The sequence below is a fragment of the Macaca fascicularis genome, chromosome X (assembly GCF_037993035.2).
Source record: "Macaca fascicularis isolate 582-1 chromosome X, T2T-MFA8v1.1".
NCBI lineage: Eukaryota > Metazoa > Chordata > Mammalia > Primates > Cercopithecidae > Macaca > Macaca fascicularis.
Window position 1 is genome coordinate 103,474,192 of NC_088395.1, and position 18,239 is coordinate 103,492,430.

General features: G+C 35.6%; 1 protein-coding gene across 5 annotated transcripts in view; it reads left to right on the forward strand.

Moving 5' to 3' along the window:
* Positions 1-18,239, forward strand: part of DIAPH2 (diaphanous related formin 2) — a 919,127-nt gene that overhangs the window by 65,758 nt on the left and 835,130 nt on the right. For 3 of the 5 annotated variants that reach the window (XM_065538079.1, XM_065538080.1, XM_065538082.1), the window contains 2 exons: positions 7,756-7,860; positions 12,958-12,978. In XM_065538079.1, coding sequence (XP_065394151.1) covers positions 7,756-7,860; positions 12,958-12,978 — 126 coding nt within the window. The remainder of the gene's footprint in view (positions 1-7,755; positions 7,861-12,957; positions 12,979-18,239) is intronic. The other 2 variants (XM_065538081.1, XM_074029497.1) reach the window with 1 other exon arrangement.

The following is an 18,239-nucleotide window of genomic DNA, read 5'->3' on the forward strand; positions in this document are numbered from 1 at the left end:
CTGTTCCAGACAGTACATCTAACACCAGGAAGAAAGAGGAAGTAATTCAAGCAAGGGTGAAGGGGACTGACTTGGAAGTTGGGTCTGTTGGGACAGACTTGGAAGTTGGGTCTGTCTTTGTGGCTTTTCCAGTAAAGTAGGTTTGAAAAGGAGTTACTTTCTTACTAATTGTTAAAATGTCAAGGAATTTCTTTTCTTTTCATAAATGAAAAATGCCAAACTCATGCTAAATTTCAAGTTTGTTTTTGTTTTTGTATTTTTTTTTTTTGAGACGGAGACTCACTCTGTCACCTAGGCTGGAGTGCAGCTGCGCGATCTCTGCTCACTGCAACCTTTGCCTCCTGGGTTCAAGAGATTCTCTTGCCTCAGCCTCCTGAGTAGCTGGGATTACAGGTGCCCACCACCACGCCTGGCTAATTTTTGTATTTTTAGTAGAGATGGGGTTTTGCCATGTTGGCCAGGCTGGTCTCGAACTCCTGATCTCAGGTGATCCGCCTGTCTTAGCTTCTCGAAGTGCTGGGATTACAGGCATGGCACTGTGCCTGGCTAATTTTGACAGTTTTAAAATACTTTATCTTGAAATAACCAGAAATATCTCTGGTTTTCATGTTAACTTCCTATTTCATTTCAAAATATTGTAAATATTTTATTGTATTTGAAATATCTTGCTTTTATTTAAAGAAGAACAATCTTCTTGACTCTATGTAGTACTCTGTGTACTTCAGTTTCAACTTCTTGCAATGGCCTTGAATTTTACGTGTGGGTTTGCCTGACTCAGGACTCCTTCCCTTATAGTTTTTCCACAAAACCTCTTTTTATTAAATAAATCATTTATTTTGGTTATATGTTTTGTCTGTTAAATTGTTCTATTGGTGACTCAAATAAGAGTAGTTTATATATGTCATTATAGAAACAATCTAGCAAATACTATAAGGTGAGATGTTTTTAAAAAGGCTATATTTTTATCCAACTATATAGTAAACCTCCTACACTAATTGTTTAAATACTTGCTTTAGCAAATTTTCAGTAATGATCTATATGTGTCTTCTGATACGTCAGTATTTGCTGACAAAGAAATGTACTTCAGCTTTTTGCCATGTTGTTTTGCATGGATTCTTTCAGCTGCTTTTACCAAGTGTTTCTCTAATGCCATGGTACCTTTTGTCAGTTGTTATTAAAGAAAGAAAATTCAAAATAAGCTTCTCAACACATATCATTAAGTTTACAAAGTATTGCTAAGGTACTGGATTTGAGTATAACATGATTCTGATTATTGTGGAGAAAATTGACTAATGAGTGAGAATTGAAGAATGAATGAATGAGAATACAAATGAATGAATAGGCAGCTGGTTCAACTTTTGACCTTCTCATTTGATCCTATTCTTATATGGCTTCTCAGTAATAACTTTAAGAATATAATGTTTGCTGAAGTGTAGGAATTTGTCCATAATGGGAAATTGTATCACAGCATGTGAGAAGCTTAAAAAATGGTTTAATATTTACAAATGTGGCTTTAAAAACATTATAAGTGGTCCATTCTTTAGACTTCAAACAGTGTTTTTTAAAACCACAAAATACTACATTCTTTCTCATGTATTATAGATATATCAAATGTTAAACATGCTAAAAGCTTGCTTTTGTTTTGAATACCATAGGAAATCAGTATGTTTAGAAATAGTTTCATATTCAATTATGCTGTTTAGAGTTAATATTGAGTTATGAATATTGCTCTATTTAGCTTTATTATTGTATTATAGATCTGGAGTTAATGATTTGGAAGTGTTAGCTGCCTAATTAGTAATATGTATCTTATTTCTATAAGAATAAAATGAGTCATTATGGTCTCTTAACATGAATGATACTCATTTCCAATCAACCTATGCAGCAAATTTATAAGTATAAAAACCTGTTGTTGATTCTAAAGCAAGTTAATATATTTAAAGAAAAGGTCTTAAATATCACATTGGTTCAACAAATATTTATTAAACGTTTACTGCGTTCCAGGAATTACGCTTTTTGCTAGGAGTACAAAGATAAGTAAGTTCCTATTCTCAGCTTCGAGTTTAGAGGAGATAGATTTATCACATAATTTCAATGTAAGTGACACATAAGGAATTAATATGGAAGAATAGGATAAGGGTAGTTATTTTCAAATCAGGTGCTTTAGGAGAAATCTTCCTGAAAAATTAGTGGTTGAGCATAGTCTTGAAGTATAATACTTAACCAGATGTGAATTTGGAGGGGGCAAGGATCGCATTAACAGATGGAGAGGATGGTAAAGATGACCACATTTCAGTCAGGGAGAACAACATCATGAACGAAATAATGAGTGTGTAACAACACAGTTTATGTAGCAAAACTACAAACAACCTAGCATTATTAAAACATAAGGGGTAAGATGAAAAGTGGTTAAAAGCCTGAGGTTGGGAGGTGATAACGCTAATAGCTAGCATTCTTTGAAAGCTAGTTAATATACACCAGGCTTGTCATGCACGATCACACTCAGTACTGACAACATTCCTCTGAGGTGTATAATCTTACATTGCTCTTATTGTCCTGCCTGCCTCCCTACAAAATAATTCTGTGATGGCATGATATCAGCAGTGTGTGCCATTAAAAACTGAATGGGTACATAGTAATGTAGAAATGTCACTGGAAGCACAGAAACTCTCTACCTAGAGACTGCCAAAGGTGACACTACCACACTCTTAGGCCCGGCTGTGAAGTATACAAATACAGACACTTAATCTTGTCAGCGTTCCAGAGTTGATTCTACTTGGAGGATGCAGATTGATAATAACCACATTTACAGGAGAATGAAATTTAACCAGAATTTTTTTAGGCAATAGAGACATAGCCCAGCATATGTGAGCAGAACATAGGGATTTTGATGAAAACAAAAACAATATGAGTCAGCAGAATGATGTACTTAGCCAGTAAGGTAATAAAATCAGAGGGTGAATTAATAGAGGTGTAAGTATTTCAAGGTGAGGGAGGTGGACGTTCTTTCCTTCCTTGCATTTGTTAAACCACAGAGTACTTAAGAGAGAGATGTGGACACCAACCCATGTTACATGAAGATAAGTTGAGTACTTTAGCCTGGAAGAAGGAATGTGGTCTTCAAATAACATTTATGTGGCTCTTGAATTAATTTCCTTCTGTCCAATCTGACATTTCTTCTTAGTTCGACTCTTATCTCTAGTCACTTAAATTACTTCATCCCAAATTATTGAACATAAGAAAAATCCACTCTGGCAGGTTTAAATAGAACATAATTTTAGGGGATATTAGGTAGTTCTTGAATTAAGAGAGTTGCAGAAACAGGCTCCAGATAACATTATAGGAATAACTTCCAGAACCACACAACTGAAATACAGTTCCGATTAAGGAGCTCTTATCCCAGAACCATTTGATCAAAATGTCTTAAAGAAAAAGACACAGTTAATGCCATCAGTTCTGTAACAACATCACCTCTGTTGCCAACTGCATCAGCAAAATGGATGGCCTATTTGTGGCCTGCTTCCTCACATAGTTCACTTCTAAATCTACACCTCCTATACATGCATTTTATGGGTGGAGACGAAGCCACATGCCTGCACTCTAGTTAAAAGGGAGACTGACAAATGTAGTTTTTATAGATTATACCTTTGTCAGGTGGGACTGACAATGTGAGGATGTATTAAATTGTAGAGGGCATGTTCAAGTGATGTTGGGCAGCAAAACATGATACATGACCACTAGAGTTTCCTGACTGGTCTCCCTCCTTCCAGTCAGAATTTTTTCATCCTTTGAGACTCACAACCTGGTAAAGACATCTCTGACCTTTCCATCTGCCCTCTGTGTTTTCAAAGAATCCGATACATGCCTCAGTTAGAATTACTTGTTACTACTAGACCATAAATCATTTATTCAACAAACATATATAGCATTTACTGTCAGGTATTGTTCTAAGTGCTTTATAAATAATCTTTAATTTGAGTGTAAAAACAGTCTACCAGATTAGATAGCCTAGCATAGTTTCTGGTGTGTAGTATGTGTTCAGTAAATAAGTGATTCAAAATTTTAAAAGTAGAGAAGAAAAAAGGTCATGCCACCCATCTTAACACACATTATTTTGTTGTACATATTTCATGTCCAGTCATCGAAGGAAAAATCTGGCAAAAATTAAATTACCCTAAGATGAATGGGGCTGCCTGAGGAGGTAGGGAGTTCCCTGTCAGTTGAAATAGATACATACGCTGGGCATGGTGACTCACGCTTGTTATCCCAGCACTTTGGGAGGCCAAGGCGGATGGATCACTTGAGGCCAGGAGTTTGAGACCACCCTGGCCAACATGGCAAAACCCCGTCTCTAAAAATACAAAAAAATTAGCTGGGTGTGGTGGTGCATGCCTGTAATCCCAGCTACTTGTGAGGCTGAGGCAGGAGAATCACTTGAGCTTGGGAAGCGGAGGTTGCAGTGAGCCAAGATCAGGCCACTGCACTCCAGCCTGGGCAACAGAGCAAGTCTCCACCTCAAAAAAAAAAAAAAAAAAAAAAAAAAAGAGGAAATAGATACAAATCGTAGATGAGCGTCTGCGGACCACATTGTCAGTGCTATCCAACCTAGTTTCGATGATTCTACTTTGATTCAACAATGCCAGAGCCTATGAGAGAGAGAGAGGAAAAAGATGTCTTCTGCCTTCTAGTAAGTCATTAACAAATAAAATATCCAAATGAGAAATAACATTAGATAGAAAAGTGGGGATAGAGACAGTGATCCAGGTAATTGGGAAGAGAGGTGATGTATATATATATATATACACACAAAATTTATAAGTATTGACTATGAATGAATCATCATAGGAGTTGCTTCAGTGGTTGCAAATATAGATTTTTGCTGTCAACAGTTACTATTCAATAGATAGATGCAGTTTGTCTATTTTTGAGGATTGTCTTCCACATTCTCACATATGCATCTTTAAAAATAACTTTGATGCCGGGCGCAGTGGCTCACGCCTGTAATCCCAGCACTTTGGGGGGCCGAGGTGGGCGGATCATGAGGTCAGGAGATCGAGACCATCCTGGCTAACACGGAGAAACCCTGCCTCTACTAAAAATATGAAAAATTAACCGGGCATGGTGGCAGGTGCCTGTAGTCCCAGCTACTCGGGAGGCTGAGGCAGGAGAATAGCATGAACCCGCGGGGCAGAGCTTGCGGTGAGTGGAGATCGCGCCACTGCACTCCAGCCTAGGCGACAGAGCGAGACTCCGTCTCAAAAAAAATAATAATAATAAAAAGTAACTGATACTGTTCTTTGCCAATTAGTTTACTTTATTAAAAAAATAGAATGCTCAGAATTTCTGTAAGGGTAAAGGGATAAAAATACAGATTTCTTTTCCTTAAAAAATGTAGATATGATTCACATACTATAAAATTCACCCTTTTACAATGTGCTTCTTTATTCTCTCTCTCTCTCTCTCTCTCTCTCTTTCTCTTTCTTTCGAGACAGGGTCTTGCTCTGATTTCCAGGCTGGAGTGCAAGTGGCAGGAACACAGCTCACTGCAACCTCCACCTCCTGGCCTCAAGCGACCCTCCTGCCTCAGTCTACCAAGTAGCTGGGACTGCAGGCGCACACCACCATGTTCAGCTAAGTTTTAAAAAGTTTTTGTAGAAGCGAGGTCTTGCCATGTTGCCCAGGCTGGTCTCAAACTCCTGGGCTCAAGTGATCTTCCTTCTTGGGCCTCCCAAAGTGCTAGGATTATAAGCGTGAGTCACTGTGTATGGCCAAATTCATAGTTTTTTTTTTTTTGTATATTCAAAGAGTGTGAAACTATCACAACAACTTTTAGAACAGTTGTTTCACCCCATAAGGAAATACCATACCCATAATCAGTCATAATCCAAACTCCGTCCTCTTCTCCCCTGGCCCTGGCAACATCTAATTTATTTTTCGTCCCTATAAATTTGCCTATTTTGGACATTTAATATGAACAGAATCATAGAATATGTGGTCTTTTATAATGCTTATTTCACTTAGCATAATGTGATTTCAAGATTCATCCAGATTACAGCATGTATCAGCACTTCATTCCTTTTTAGAGCTGAGTAATATTTCATTGTATGATATGCCACATTTTGTTTATCCATTCATCCATTGATGGATGTTTGGATTGTTTCTACTCCTTGGCTATTATCAATAATGATGCTATGAACATTCGTGTGCAAGTTTTTGTATAGACATATGTTTTCATTTTGCTTAGGTATGTAAACTGGGTCATATGGTAGATAAATCTGTTTAACTTTTGGAGGAACTGCCAGACTGTTTTCCAAAGTGGTTGTATCATTTCTCTTTCCCACCAGCAATGTGTGAAGGTTCCACTTTCTTCAATTCATTGCCAACATTTATTATTTTCCTCTTTTTTTCTAGCTATCCTAGTAAAAGTGAAGTAGTATCTCATTGTGGTTTTGATTCACATTTCCCTACTGACTAATGATGTTGAATATCTTTTCCTGTGCTTATTGGCCATTTGTATATCTTCTTTTTTTCTTCTTCTTCTTCTTCTTTTTTTTTTTTTTGCCAGGCTGGAGTGCAGTGGTGCCATCTTGGCTCACTGCAAGCTCCACCTCTTGGGTTCATGCCATTCTCCTGTCTCAGCCTCCGGAGTAGCTGGGACTACAGGTGTTCGCCACCACACCTGGCTAATTTTTTGTATTTTTAGTAGAGATGGAGTTTCACCATGTTAGCCAGGATGGTCTTGATCTCCTGACCTCGTGATCCACCTGCCTTAGCCTCCCATAGTGTTGGGATTACAGGCGTGAGCCACTGCGCCCGGCCTGTATATCTTCTTTAGAGAAATGTCTATTCAAGTGTTTTGCTCATTTGTTGTTGGACTTTTGTCTTTTTATTATTGAGTTGTAAACGTTCTTTGTATATCTGGGTACACATCTATATCAGACATATGATTTGTAAACATTTTCACCCATTCTGTAGGTTGACTTTTCATTTGGTGTTGCATTTTGAAGCACAATCATTTCCAACTTGGTTTTGTGACCCTGTCAAGCGTGTGTTCATATGTCACAAGGATTACTATGAATTTCAAAATGAACAAAAACAATGTGTCTAGTCAAAGTGTTATAAATGTATATATCACAAAATAAAGGTAGATTTCCAATTGAATTAAAGTTTATTGAACCTCAAAACAATGTGTTCTTGTAACTGAATACTTTTCCCTCTAATGAGTGACATTTATTACCGCAATACAGCAGTTTCTGCTTTTTTTCTTTTCCAAATTCAACAACTTCTTGTGAACTTTCTTCAGTGACATATTATAGATATATAGACCCTGCCAATTTGCAAATTATATTTGCTTTCTCAGATAATAGCGATCCTAAGGGAGCATATGCCAAACAGCATTTTGTGTGTGTGTTTGCTATCAAGATAAATAAAGAGCTTTGTTAGCATAGATATTGTGTATATCTATGTTATAAACTGCCAGTTTATTCTGTGGAATGGTTTTAAAAATACTTTCTTCTTTCTGCTCAGTAGTTGGCTAGGTAGAGATGTGAACCATAAATACATGGTACAATTTACACAACACTGTGGTATCTAGAGTGAAAAATAATAGTGGAGTATCCCAGAAAGGGATTTTTGACATTAGTCACCACATGAATTAGTATTTTAAGACACAGAAATTATTAATGTTTATTAATCACTTTTGAAGCTCTTAAGTGGAAATTTATCAATGCTCACAGTAAATGTTATTTCTTACAGGAGGACATGAACCTTAATGAAGAAAAAAAAGCTCCTTTACGAAACAAAGATTTTACCACCAAACGTGAGATGGTTGTCCAGTATATTTCTGCCACTGCCAAATCTGTAAGTAGGGAGATTTTTCTAGCACCAACAGAATGAGCAATGAGCTTAGCATCATTCTGCTTAAAAATAAACAAACCTCAGCTCTTCACATTACCTCATTGTACTCCATAGACTGTTCAGAAAACAATTTATATATGTATTACACATTTAGTATTAAATATATATTTTTAAACTATTCATCATTAGAAATGAGACACTTCCATTATTATAAGCTAGACAAAGGATATAAAGCTCTGAGGTAATCCAATCCAGTCCTGAGCTTTTGTGTACATACTGAAAATTGACTGCATTTTGCAGATATTCTGCTCCAAATGTGGTTAGATGAAAATTTCGGATTTTGAAGAAGGCACAACTTAGCATAGTCACAGCTTCAGTTGACATTAAAGCTGCATGTCTGGTGTCTACTTGCATGAAACTTAGAGCAGTACTTTTTAATTAACAGTTAGCTTTTTTCTTAATTTTATATGATGCAAACTATGTAAGCTGCCTCATAATTGCTATTGTATAGCTTCATTTAAAGTAAAGGATGTCACCTAATAGGAGCTTTAATCAAATCTGTTTGTGAGTCCCAAGACTTGAAAGTAAAGTTCATTGAAAGGACTTGTTATTAATAGGAAACTTTGGTTTTAGTGGAGTATTTTGCTCTGTTCACTTCCTAATGCACATCCAAATATAGTCTTAAGCTTTGATTTTTTTTTTTTTTTGGGTAAAAAAAAGTTGTATTTTTGAAATAGTAAAATGCATCTTTTACATTTCTGTAAAGAAAAAGCTTTTAATACCTAGAGTTCATAAAACCACTGTATGTGTGTGTATGTGATATTTTGTGTGTATACATATATGTGTACACACACGTACACATTTAGTTCATGCGTTTTAAATTTCATAAGTTGACTATTGCAGAAAACAGGTCTTCATTGAAAAAATATATTCTTTTTTTTTGAGACGGAGTCTCGCTCTGTCCCCCAGGCTGGAGTGCAGTGGCGCGATCTCGGCTCACTGCAAGCTCCGCCTCCTGGGTTCACGCCATTCTCCTGCCTCAGCCTCCTGAGTAGCTGGGACTACAGGCGCCCGCCACCGCGCCCGGCTAATTTTTTGTATTTTTAGTAGAGACGGGGTTTCACTGTGGTCTCGATCTCCTGACCTTGTGATCCGCCCGCCTCGGCCTCCCAAAGTGCTGGGATTACAGGCTTGAGCCACCGCGCCCGGCTGAAAAAATATATTCTAAAGTTATTTGGCTATCCTATTAATGCTATTTCAGTACAGCAATTCCAGTGGCAATTACTAATGCATTTTGCCGTGAATTCTACGATTGTATTGATTCTATATTGTACTTTAAGCAAGCTACATCTGAATGCTGAACTATTTAAACATAACACATTGCAGCTCCACCATAGCAGAGCAACAGCATGTTTTTTAATTTGCTTCTGGTATCCAAGGGCAGAAATATGTTTCAAGTGATAAGTGAAATTTGCCATGAGCGTCGTTTTCAATAGAATTAGGTGATGCATAGGGTTTTACTTTGAAATTCTGATGAATCTCTTCTCATTTTTGCACTCAAGTTATTGTTCACGGTAAAATGCTTTAGGAAATGCAGGATGTACATTCAGTGTTATTTTTCAAATACCTAAAGGCTGATACACTAGTAAATCTATATGTCTGAATCTGAGTGCAAAGTACAGATAATAATATATGAATAATCATGTGGTGGTTTTAATGATAAGATTTTGTTAGAGTCTGTGACTCATTTGTTGTTGTTTGTGTAAGTGGGACTGAATATAATGATTATATGAAACTCTTATTCCTTGACCTTTTGATTATTACTTGATTTCTGTGCAGAACTTGTTTTCATTTATTCTCATATTATTTCCTCTTCAAGTGACCAAAGAAATGCACACTTCAAGTTATATACTCATTTTTCAGATTAAAATGCAAAAAATTGGATAAATATTAGATGAGCTCATTTGAATTGCATTATTCAAAAGATGGAAATTCAGTGTTTCTCAAAAGACATGAAAATTCTATGTTTAAGGCATTAGCCTCAAAATCAGAACTACTTAATGGCCTTTATTTGTTTCATTCAGTGTACATATGAGTACCTGAAATATGCACAGGACTTTGATAAGATTTCTAGGAGTATACATTTTTTTGCTAATATTTTTCATGGCCCAGATATTATGATGGAAGAAAGCCTGTTGACAAGCATGTTTTGGAGCTTTCTCACCTTGGAAAGACATTAATTAGTACTGTGTTTTCTATCATTAAAACCACAAAAATTATTTATGTAATTTCCTTTTGAAGGTGAGAGCGTTGGCCTTCAGTGACAAACAATAATCTTTTGACCTTTTCATTATCACAACACTAAAGTTTACGTTTAGAGTAGACATGATAGTTACCACTACTTTATGAAAATGCTTTCTTAGTCACAGCTTTCATTTTGAGGTAACAAAGTTAAGAGCTAGAGTCCCTGATGGAAAAATGTTTTATAGTCACATGTAAAACATGTGAGAATTGTAGTTAAATTTTAACATAAATTGTACATTTTTCCCTTTTAACACCTGCATTAGTCATTTTGTATGGAATCTAAAACCAAATTTTAGATAGAAATATCTATCATGCTCCTGGGTTCCTGAGTAAGGACATAAAAGTAAAATGAAGCTATACACCAATATGTCGTCAAGACTTGTTTCTAAAGCAAACAAGAGTCTTTTGTAGTGTAATTAACTTCGCTAAAATTAGCATGGAAAAGGAGACTCTAAAGGAAACCATAAGATAATAATAAAAACTATTGCTTAGTTTTTTCTTCTTAAAGTCCCATAATAGAGAATGTTAAATTGTGTGAATGTTAAAGGAAAAAATTTGAGTAACTCTGTCCATGATGAATGACCTTTAAATAGAGGGATGGAGAAGAACCTCCTTTCTGCATTTTAGTGTCCATTGTTCATTGTAGGAAGCATAGTTATGGACCTGACCTAGGGTAATAGGTACATGTAGATAATTTGACCACAAATAACCTGGAAGAGTCTATATTTTCAAAACACCAGCATATGTTTTCAAAAAATGGAAAACCAAGCTTTGTTAATATTGCAAAAGTTGTCCTACTGATTGGTAATCCTGAAACAATATGTTGGTAATTTAGAAGGGATCTCACAGGCACTTCACAGCACATATAGACGTTTATGAGGAAAAGTTATCCACCGAAGTCCCAACATTAGTTTGTCAAATGCCAGTGTGTCATTCCTAGAATATCAAGAGACTAGTTTATTTTGAATTTAAATCGTAATCTTTGAAATTTTAAAATATGTAAAGTTATATTTTTTGAGACATGTGAACCATTGAGAGGCAACATTTTTTTTTTTAATCTCAGTAGGAAATAATTTAAAATAGTGATGCCAGCTACACCTGCAGATTTGTTAGACTGACCTGTATAATGAGTAGTTAAAAGTTGCAGTATACTTATATGTCTATGTGTATACATGTATTATGGTTTTGCTTTTGTCATTATCAGATACTCTTTCAGGTCTTTTCCAGGTATGGTCTGGATATGATCAAACAGTTGAACCCAGACATGGCCAAAATATTTTCTCTTAGCTTCTGTTGGGTACTAAATCTTATCTATTGCTGTTTATGCTTTAGCTAAATGAAGTTATTTTGCAGCGAAAATGAATCATTAAATGGGCCATATTCTGGTTGTTTCACTGAGTATAGACCTGCTTTAATTGTTAACGCAGGCTCACAATCTTTTTTTAGTCTCATGTCTGTGCTAAATAAACAAGGGACAAATACGACCTCTGTCTTTTTGGTGGGAGGAAATAATTTAGGTCAATAGCATATCTTTTAATTCAGAAGACTGTTAATGGCACCAAAGAGGCTTTTATTCAACTAAATAATCACTGCTTGTAAATAGTCTACTGAATGAATATTTAAGAAAGCTGCTTCTCTATTCTGAGATTCATGGATTCTTCTGAAATAATTTTCTTGGAAACTGTCATTATCTTTTTGTATTTTATGATATCCTGTTCAGCATAGGATTCTTACTGGGGTTTTAATTAAATTTGATTTTTATTTCTAAAGCACTAGCTGAAAAATAGAACACATTTTGATAATAACTGCTATCGGATTAATGGTTTTGTATTGTGGCTTAGCTGTTTTTTGGACACTGCTTGATATTCAAGTGGGAATCTGATAACAGTGATTTGATTTATATTTGGATTTTTGCATAAAATTATGTTTAGGACTATGAGTTTACTTCCTGCTTTCTTAAACACAATTCTGCCTCTCAGAAATTCTTTTATCACTTATCCATTAGGAAAGCTCAATTAGAGCTGCAGTTTTTGAACTATTTCCTCCTTCTGAACATGTGCATGTTTAGATGTAAAATGCTTCTTTGTCTTCACGTTATGTAGAAAATTCTGATCTTATAATAGAAATGCTAGAATTACCCAGAAAACTAGAATAATAAGCAATGTTTTTTATAATTTTCAAGTATAATACAGTATTATACACCTTGAATTCATAACAATAAAAAATACTTGTTTTCAACCTAAAGTTTACGTCTGAACTTAATGCATGACTTTAAATGTAACATTTATATTCTAAAATACTTTAATAGTATACCTGCCATAAGAAGTTGTACTATTTCAACCTTGATAGTATACCTGCCATAAGAAGGAAAGAAAAGAAAAGGCAACATTGGAAAAAAAAAAACAAAACAATTTTCTATTGATAATTTTTTCAGGGGCTATGAGCTGGTAAAAAAATCTGATGCCTGATTACACTTAACCTTGCATAACTTGATGTTTAGATTATACTATATGAGAAGCCCATTATATAGTACATTTAAAAAATCCTCAAATAGTAATTATCACTTATTTGAGAATCCTTATTCTGTAGACTTTACACAGTTTTGAAACATAGTAGAAATTAATATTGATATATCTATTTTAGCCTGTATATCTGAAGTATCAAAAATATAAATAGGGTTAGCTATTTACTAATTTACTAAACACTTAACCTCTGTGAAAAGCTTCTGACTACTAATATTGTTGCTGTTTGTTTTTTTTTACACCATAACCACTCTTCGTTGACCACTGCATGCAGATAGTTGGAAGTAAAGTGACGGTGAGTACAAAAGATGTGTTTTACCCTGAGATACAAATCTGTGGTTTTGTAAATTGTGATTTTTGCTTGTAGTATTTTATATGTTTGGTTCTTTTGGTATATATTTTGCCAAAGCAGTGAGATGAATATTATGATCAGGTGATTAAAATTTAGCCTGGGCAAGTATTTTTTTTGTGGTTTTGGGAGATGTTTTAGAACTAGAATATGCTTGTATATTTTATCTTAGAAGTTTTCACCTTTTTTTTTTTTTTTTTGAAGTATGCCTGTGTCAGTCTTTATGATTCTGATGAAATTGTATGTTTTACCTCAATTTTATCAGGAGGAGAATCCTAAAATGTTGGTTTATGCTAACAGGAATTCTTTTTAAAATATGTCACTTTGATTTCAGTATCACTGAGCACATAGAGTCGGGAGGCCTGGATGCTTGTCTTTGTTGGATGCTACTAATCAGCTTTGCTACTTTGGGCAAGTCATGTAATTTCTCTGGGGCTCAATTATTAAATGGATAAATTGAAATGATTAGCTCAAATTATCTTTTAAGGTTCTTTCCGTGGCTGTCATTTAAAGGTTTTATATTCAAGGCACTATATTTCAGTGCTATAATTACATGATACACTATTACATAACACGCCCAAAGTGGCCCGTATTGTGATTGAGAGCTGTTTGTAATTACCTTATCTTCATGACTAAGCACTCTCTAGATAACAAGGTGGTAGGAAACATTATCTTTAACATCACTGAGTACTGAGGTATCTAGAATAGTGAAGTATTTGTTTTGCTTTTAAAAATTGATTCCTTCTTTTCATTATCTTACTTTTTTTTAAATTCACAAGACATCTAGGGGGAAAAGCCATCATCCTTTCAGGATAATTTCAAAAATCGAATATTTATTTAGTGCTCATTGTATGCCAAGAATTATTCTAGGTGCACTGATGACTGGAAAATAAGAATGAGATAGGACCTAGTTGATATGTGTTGAAATAATCAAACCTTAAATTGTGCATGCTGACTATAAATGTAATAGGAATTCATAAGTAGGAGAGAGAAGTAAGGTTGGAGTAATTAGAGAAAAATCTGTGTAAATTTCTGCACTTAAATTGGGCTTTCAGGGAATAGTTAGTTATGCTGCCTGGGGTTTGGCTAGGGAGGAGAGACTATGGAGAAGCTCTGAGATTCTGGAAGTAATATTAAATGCAAAGGCCTGGAAAGAGAACCAAACCATGTGTGTGGAGGCAGAGAAGAGGGAAGTGAGAGATGAGGTTGACTTTTTTGAAACAAAGAATGTATATTGGAAAGAGTAAAAAATCAAGTTGAAAGAGGGTCTTGAAGTCCAGGCAGCAAATTATAAATTAGTTTGAGCAAGGAGGTAACATGATGGAAGCAGTGTTTAAGAAAAATAAATTCGATAGGTGCATAGGCTGGATTAGGCTAATGGTTCTCAAACTGGAAAGTACATAAAAATGCAAATTTTGTCCTGCTCCAAGAAGACTGTGATTCAGGTGGCCTGGGATATGGCCAAGAAATTTGCATTTTTATCTAGCACCTCCAGAGATTCTGTTAAGGTAGTCTGAGAAGTATACTTCACACTTTAAGAAGTACTGGATTCTGATAGAGAGACTTATTCGGGAAGCTACCTAGGAGATTTTTGAGGGAGTCAGTGAGAACTTGTATTAAACTGGAGGCTAGGTGGGGTTAAATAACGAGTTTGGGGAGATAACGAGATTTTTAGCTTATTTTAATATGGGCTGGAAGCAGCTTGTATTTCTAGTCTTGGTACCAGCTCTCTCCCCTCATCACCCACACTGTTAACTTCCTTAGTTCAGACTGTCATCATTTAACACCCATGTGATTGCTGTAGCCTACCAAGCAGTCTCCTTGTCTTCAGTCTCTCACCCATGCATGTTCTACACTGTTACAGAGATCTTGCTCCAGCAGTACCCTCTTATCTGCAGTTTCATTTTCTGTTTCAGTTACCTGAGGTGCAGCACAATAATACATTTTGAGAGAGACCATGTTCACATAATTTTTTTTTTTTTTTGAGAAAGGGTCTCACTCTGTTGCCCAGGCTAGAGTGCAGTGGCACGATCTTGGCTCACTGCATTCTTGATCTCCCGTGCTCAAGTGATCCTCCCACCTTAGCCTCCAGAATAGCTGGCACTACTGGTGTGCTCCACCATGCCCAGCGAATTTTTGTATTTTTTTTGTAGAGTTGGGGTTTTGCCATGTTGCCCAGGCTGGTCTCGAAGTCCTGAGCTCAAGCGATCCACCTGCCTTTGCCTCTTAAAGTGCTGCGATTATAGGCGTGAGCCACCACGTCCAGCCCACGTAATTCATTATAGTATATTGTTATAATTGTTCTATTTTATTAGCTATTGTTAATTTCTTACTGTGCCTAATTTATAAATTAAATGTTATAGGTTTATATGCATAGGACAAAACATACTACATATAGAGTTTCAAAACTATCCACAGTTTTAGGCATCTACTGGGTGTCTTGGAGCATACCTCCTGTGGATAAAGACGGACTACTGTATTTCGCTCCTCAAAACCTTCAAATGGCTCCCTGTTGTCCTTTGTGATCTCATCCCTGCCTGCTTCTCTAATTTCATCTCCAGCGTCATTCTTACTGGTGCCTGCCTTCTATCTGTATAGGAACACTTGGCAATTCCTTCATACCTTATTCTTTCATACCTTTAAATCAAACATGTTGTATTTTTTTGAGCTGGAATGCCGTTTTCTTCTTTAGTGTGTCCACCAAGCTCCTAAATATCCATCAAGATTAAGTTCCTGTCAATCTTAGACAAAGCTGTTCTAGATAACTCCTTCCTTCCCATAGCACCATGTTTATAGCTCAATTGTTATATTTAACATATTTTATTATAATAAATCATTTATATGTTCTTTTTCCACAATGAACATAGCTTCTGCGTTCAAGAAACTAGGTCTAATGGGGAAGACAGACAGGTAAACAGAATAAAGATAGGACATGAAGATGCAATATAGTAAAGGTTGCACAATGGCAGACCAGCAGGCTATATGTGGTGTGTATATATATATATATGTATATACACATATGTATATGTTTCCCAGAGTGTTTTGAAAAACAGTATAATGAGTTACGTGTTTTGATCCATAGTGTAAACTATTTCATACCCATTGTCTTATCTGGGACCGCCTCACATTTGAGTTTGCAAATCCTGCTATAAAGGGAAGAAACTATAGGAATTAGCTTCTAGAGGAAATGATTAGGGGTTTGTTCTAGAGTTTAGATGGGACGGTTGTCTTAAGGAAGAAAAATTTTTTGTTTTATTTTGTTTTCTGCAACTAAAGGGAATAAGAAAACAATATGTAAGATCACTGGTGAAAATCAGGTACAAAAGGGCTTTTGCATCACGATCTCATTAATCTTCAACAGATGGAGAGATTTATTCGTTGATACAAAGGGCAGGGAGGAAATTTATAGAGGTGTTTCAAAAAGAAATTCTAGAATAATCACTTTAAGTATTGCAGTTGCCCAGAGATTACACACATTGGTCCAAAAATGAGTGATATGAAAGCCAGATTGAAATCCGACAGATGGAATATGTAGTGAACTAGGAGGTCAGCATAGGCCTGTTTTGCCTTTGTCTATCCAATGTTGATTAGAAGCAGAAATGGAGGCATTGAAGGCCCTTCTGGTCTTGAGCTACCATCAGTCTTTACTTTTCACTATTCTATATGAATTGTACTTTAAAAGTCAAACTGGGAAACTGCCTGTTACCTGAACAAAACCACCCCCTTAGCCTCAGGCAGTATTGCTTCTGACTTTGCTCAAGGGATCTTTTTGGTATGGAATGTTTTCTTTCCTTTGTCAACATTCTAGCTGTCCTCCACAGCTATTCCATGAAGCCTATCTTGATCTTGATCCGCCCTCCCATTTCCACATAAAGTAATATATCTGAACTCCTATAGCACTTTATTTTTAACTCTTAGGGAGTCACTCTTAACTTTATCTTATGGTTCCTATTTCTTCATATATTCCTTAAGGGCTTTTAGAATACTCCTATTTTACTTTATGCCTGTAGTAATTTATATCCTTGAATAATACTCTCTCACATACTATGAGTCTTTGTATATCCACAATACAGACTCTATGAAGGAAGGCAAATTTTGGTAGCAATCATGGGTTCAGAGGCAAATGGACCTGGTTTCAGATTCTGTCCCTGCTGTATACTAGATGTGTGACCTTGGATAATTTACTTCTCTGAATCTCAGTCTTTTCATTGATAAAATGAAGAGAATAATACTAAATTTGTGATATTTTTGAAGTATATTGTTTATGTTTAATATATTTAACATGTAAAGAATCTTGCAAATAGTAGGTCTGAATTACATTTTTGTTAAATGTCTTGAATTCTACAAAATGCTTGATATGAAAGACATAAAACATAAACACTACATGGTAAGATGAGATAAGACTATGAGCTGCCTTTTTTGTTGTTGTTAAATGTTCAAGATGTTTGCTATTTGAAGATTTAAAGGGAAAAATGGGATTTATTCTGGGTCAAGAATGGTGGGAAGGATTCAGCTAGATGCTGGAAGGAGAATGTTTTGCCTGTTTATTGGAAGCTATTTGTTATGTGATGTGGATTATTGCTGGGCTTTGAGGAAAAAAGTAAAATCATATATGATCTCAAGTTAATATTGACAAGATTATTTTAAAAATTTAATAAAATAGTTGAGGATTTGGTATAGATACTGTCTGATGGGAAATGCTAAAATATCTTTCTGTAGATCTCTAGAAATAGCAAAGAATTTGGAGTAGGGTAGAGATAGAACTGAATTACTTTTTTCAATGGCTTCTAGTTCTAAATAAGTGTTGCAGAATTTTGTGAAGCAAAATAAATTGTTTTTATTATTTAGTAACAATGCATGAAACAGATTTAGAAAACAGCTAATATGACTGATTTGATTTCATTGCAAGCCAGGAATAATTTATCCACAGGTAGAAAAATAAGCATTCTTCTGTGACAAAAAGTAAGAATTGATATGATTACATATGATAGTTGGAAAATAGCAAGCATTGTAATGACCAGACCTTATAATGTTAAATAAGAGGTAATTTAATAAGTTGGCAGCAGCAACGGCTTTTGGGGAAAGCATTTGTCTCAGCCTCAGAAGAGCCTGAGTGTGAATCCTGATTCACTACCCATTCATTCCCTGTGACCTTGTAAACCCCTCTGGACTCAGTTTCATTCCTTTCTTGAACACAAAGTTACTGG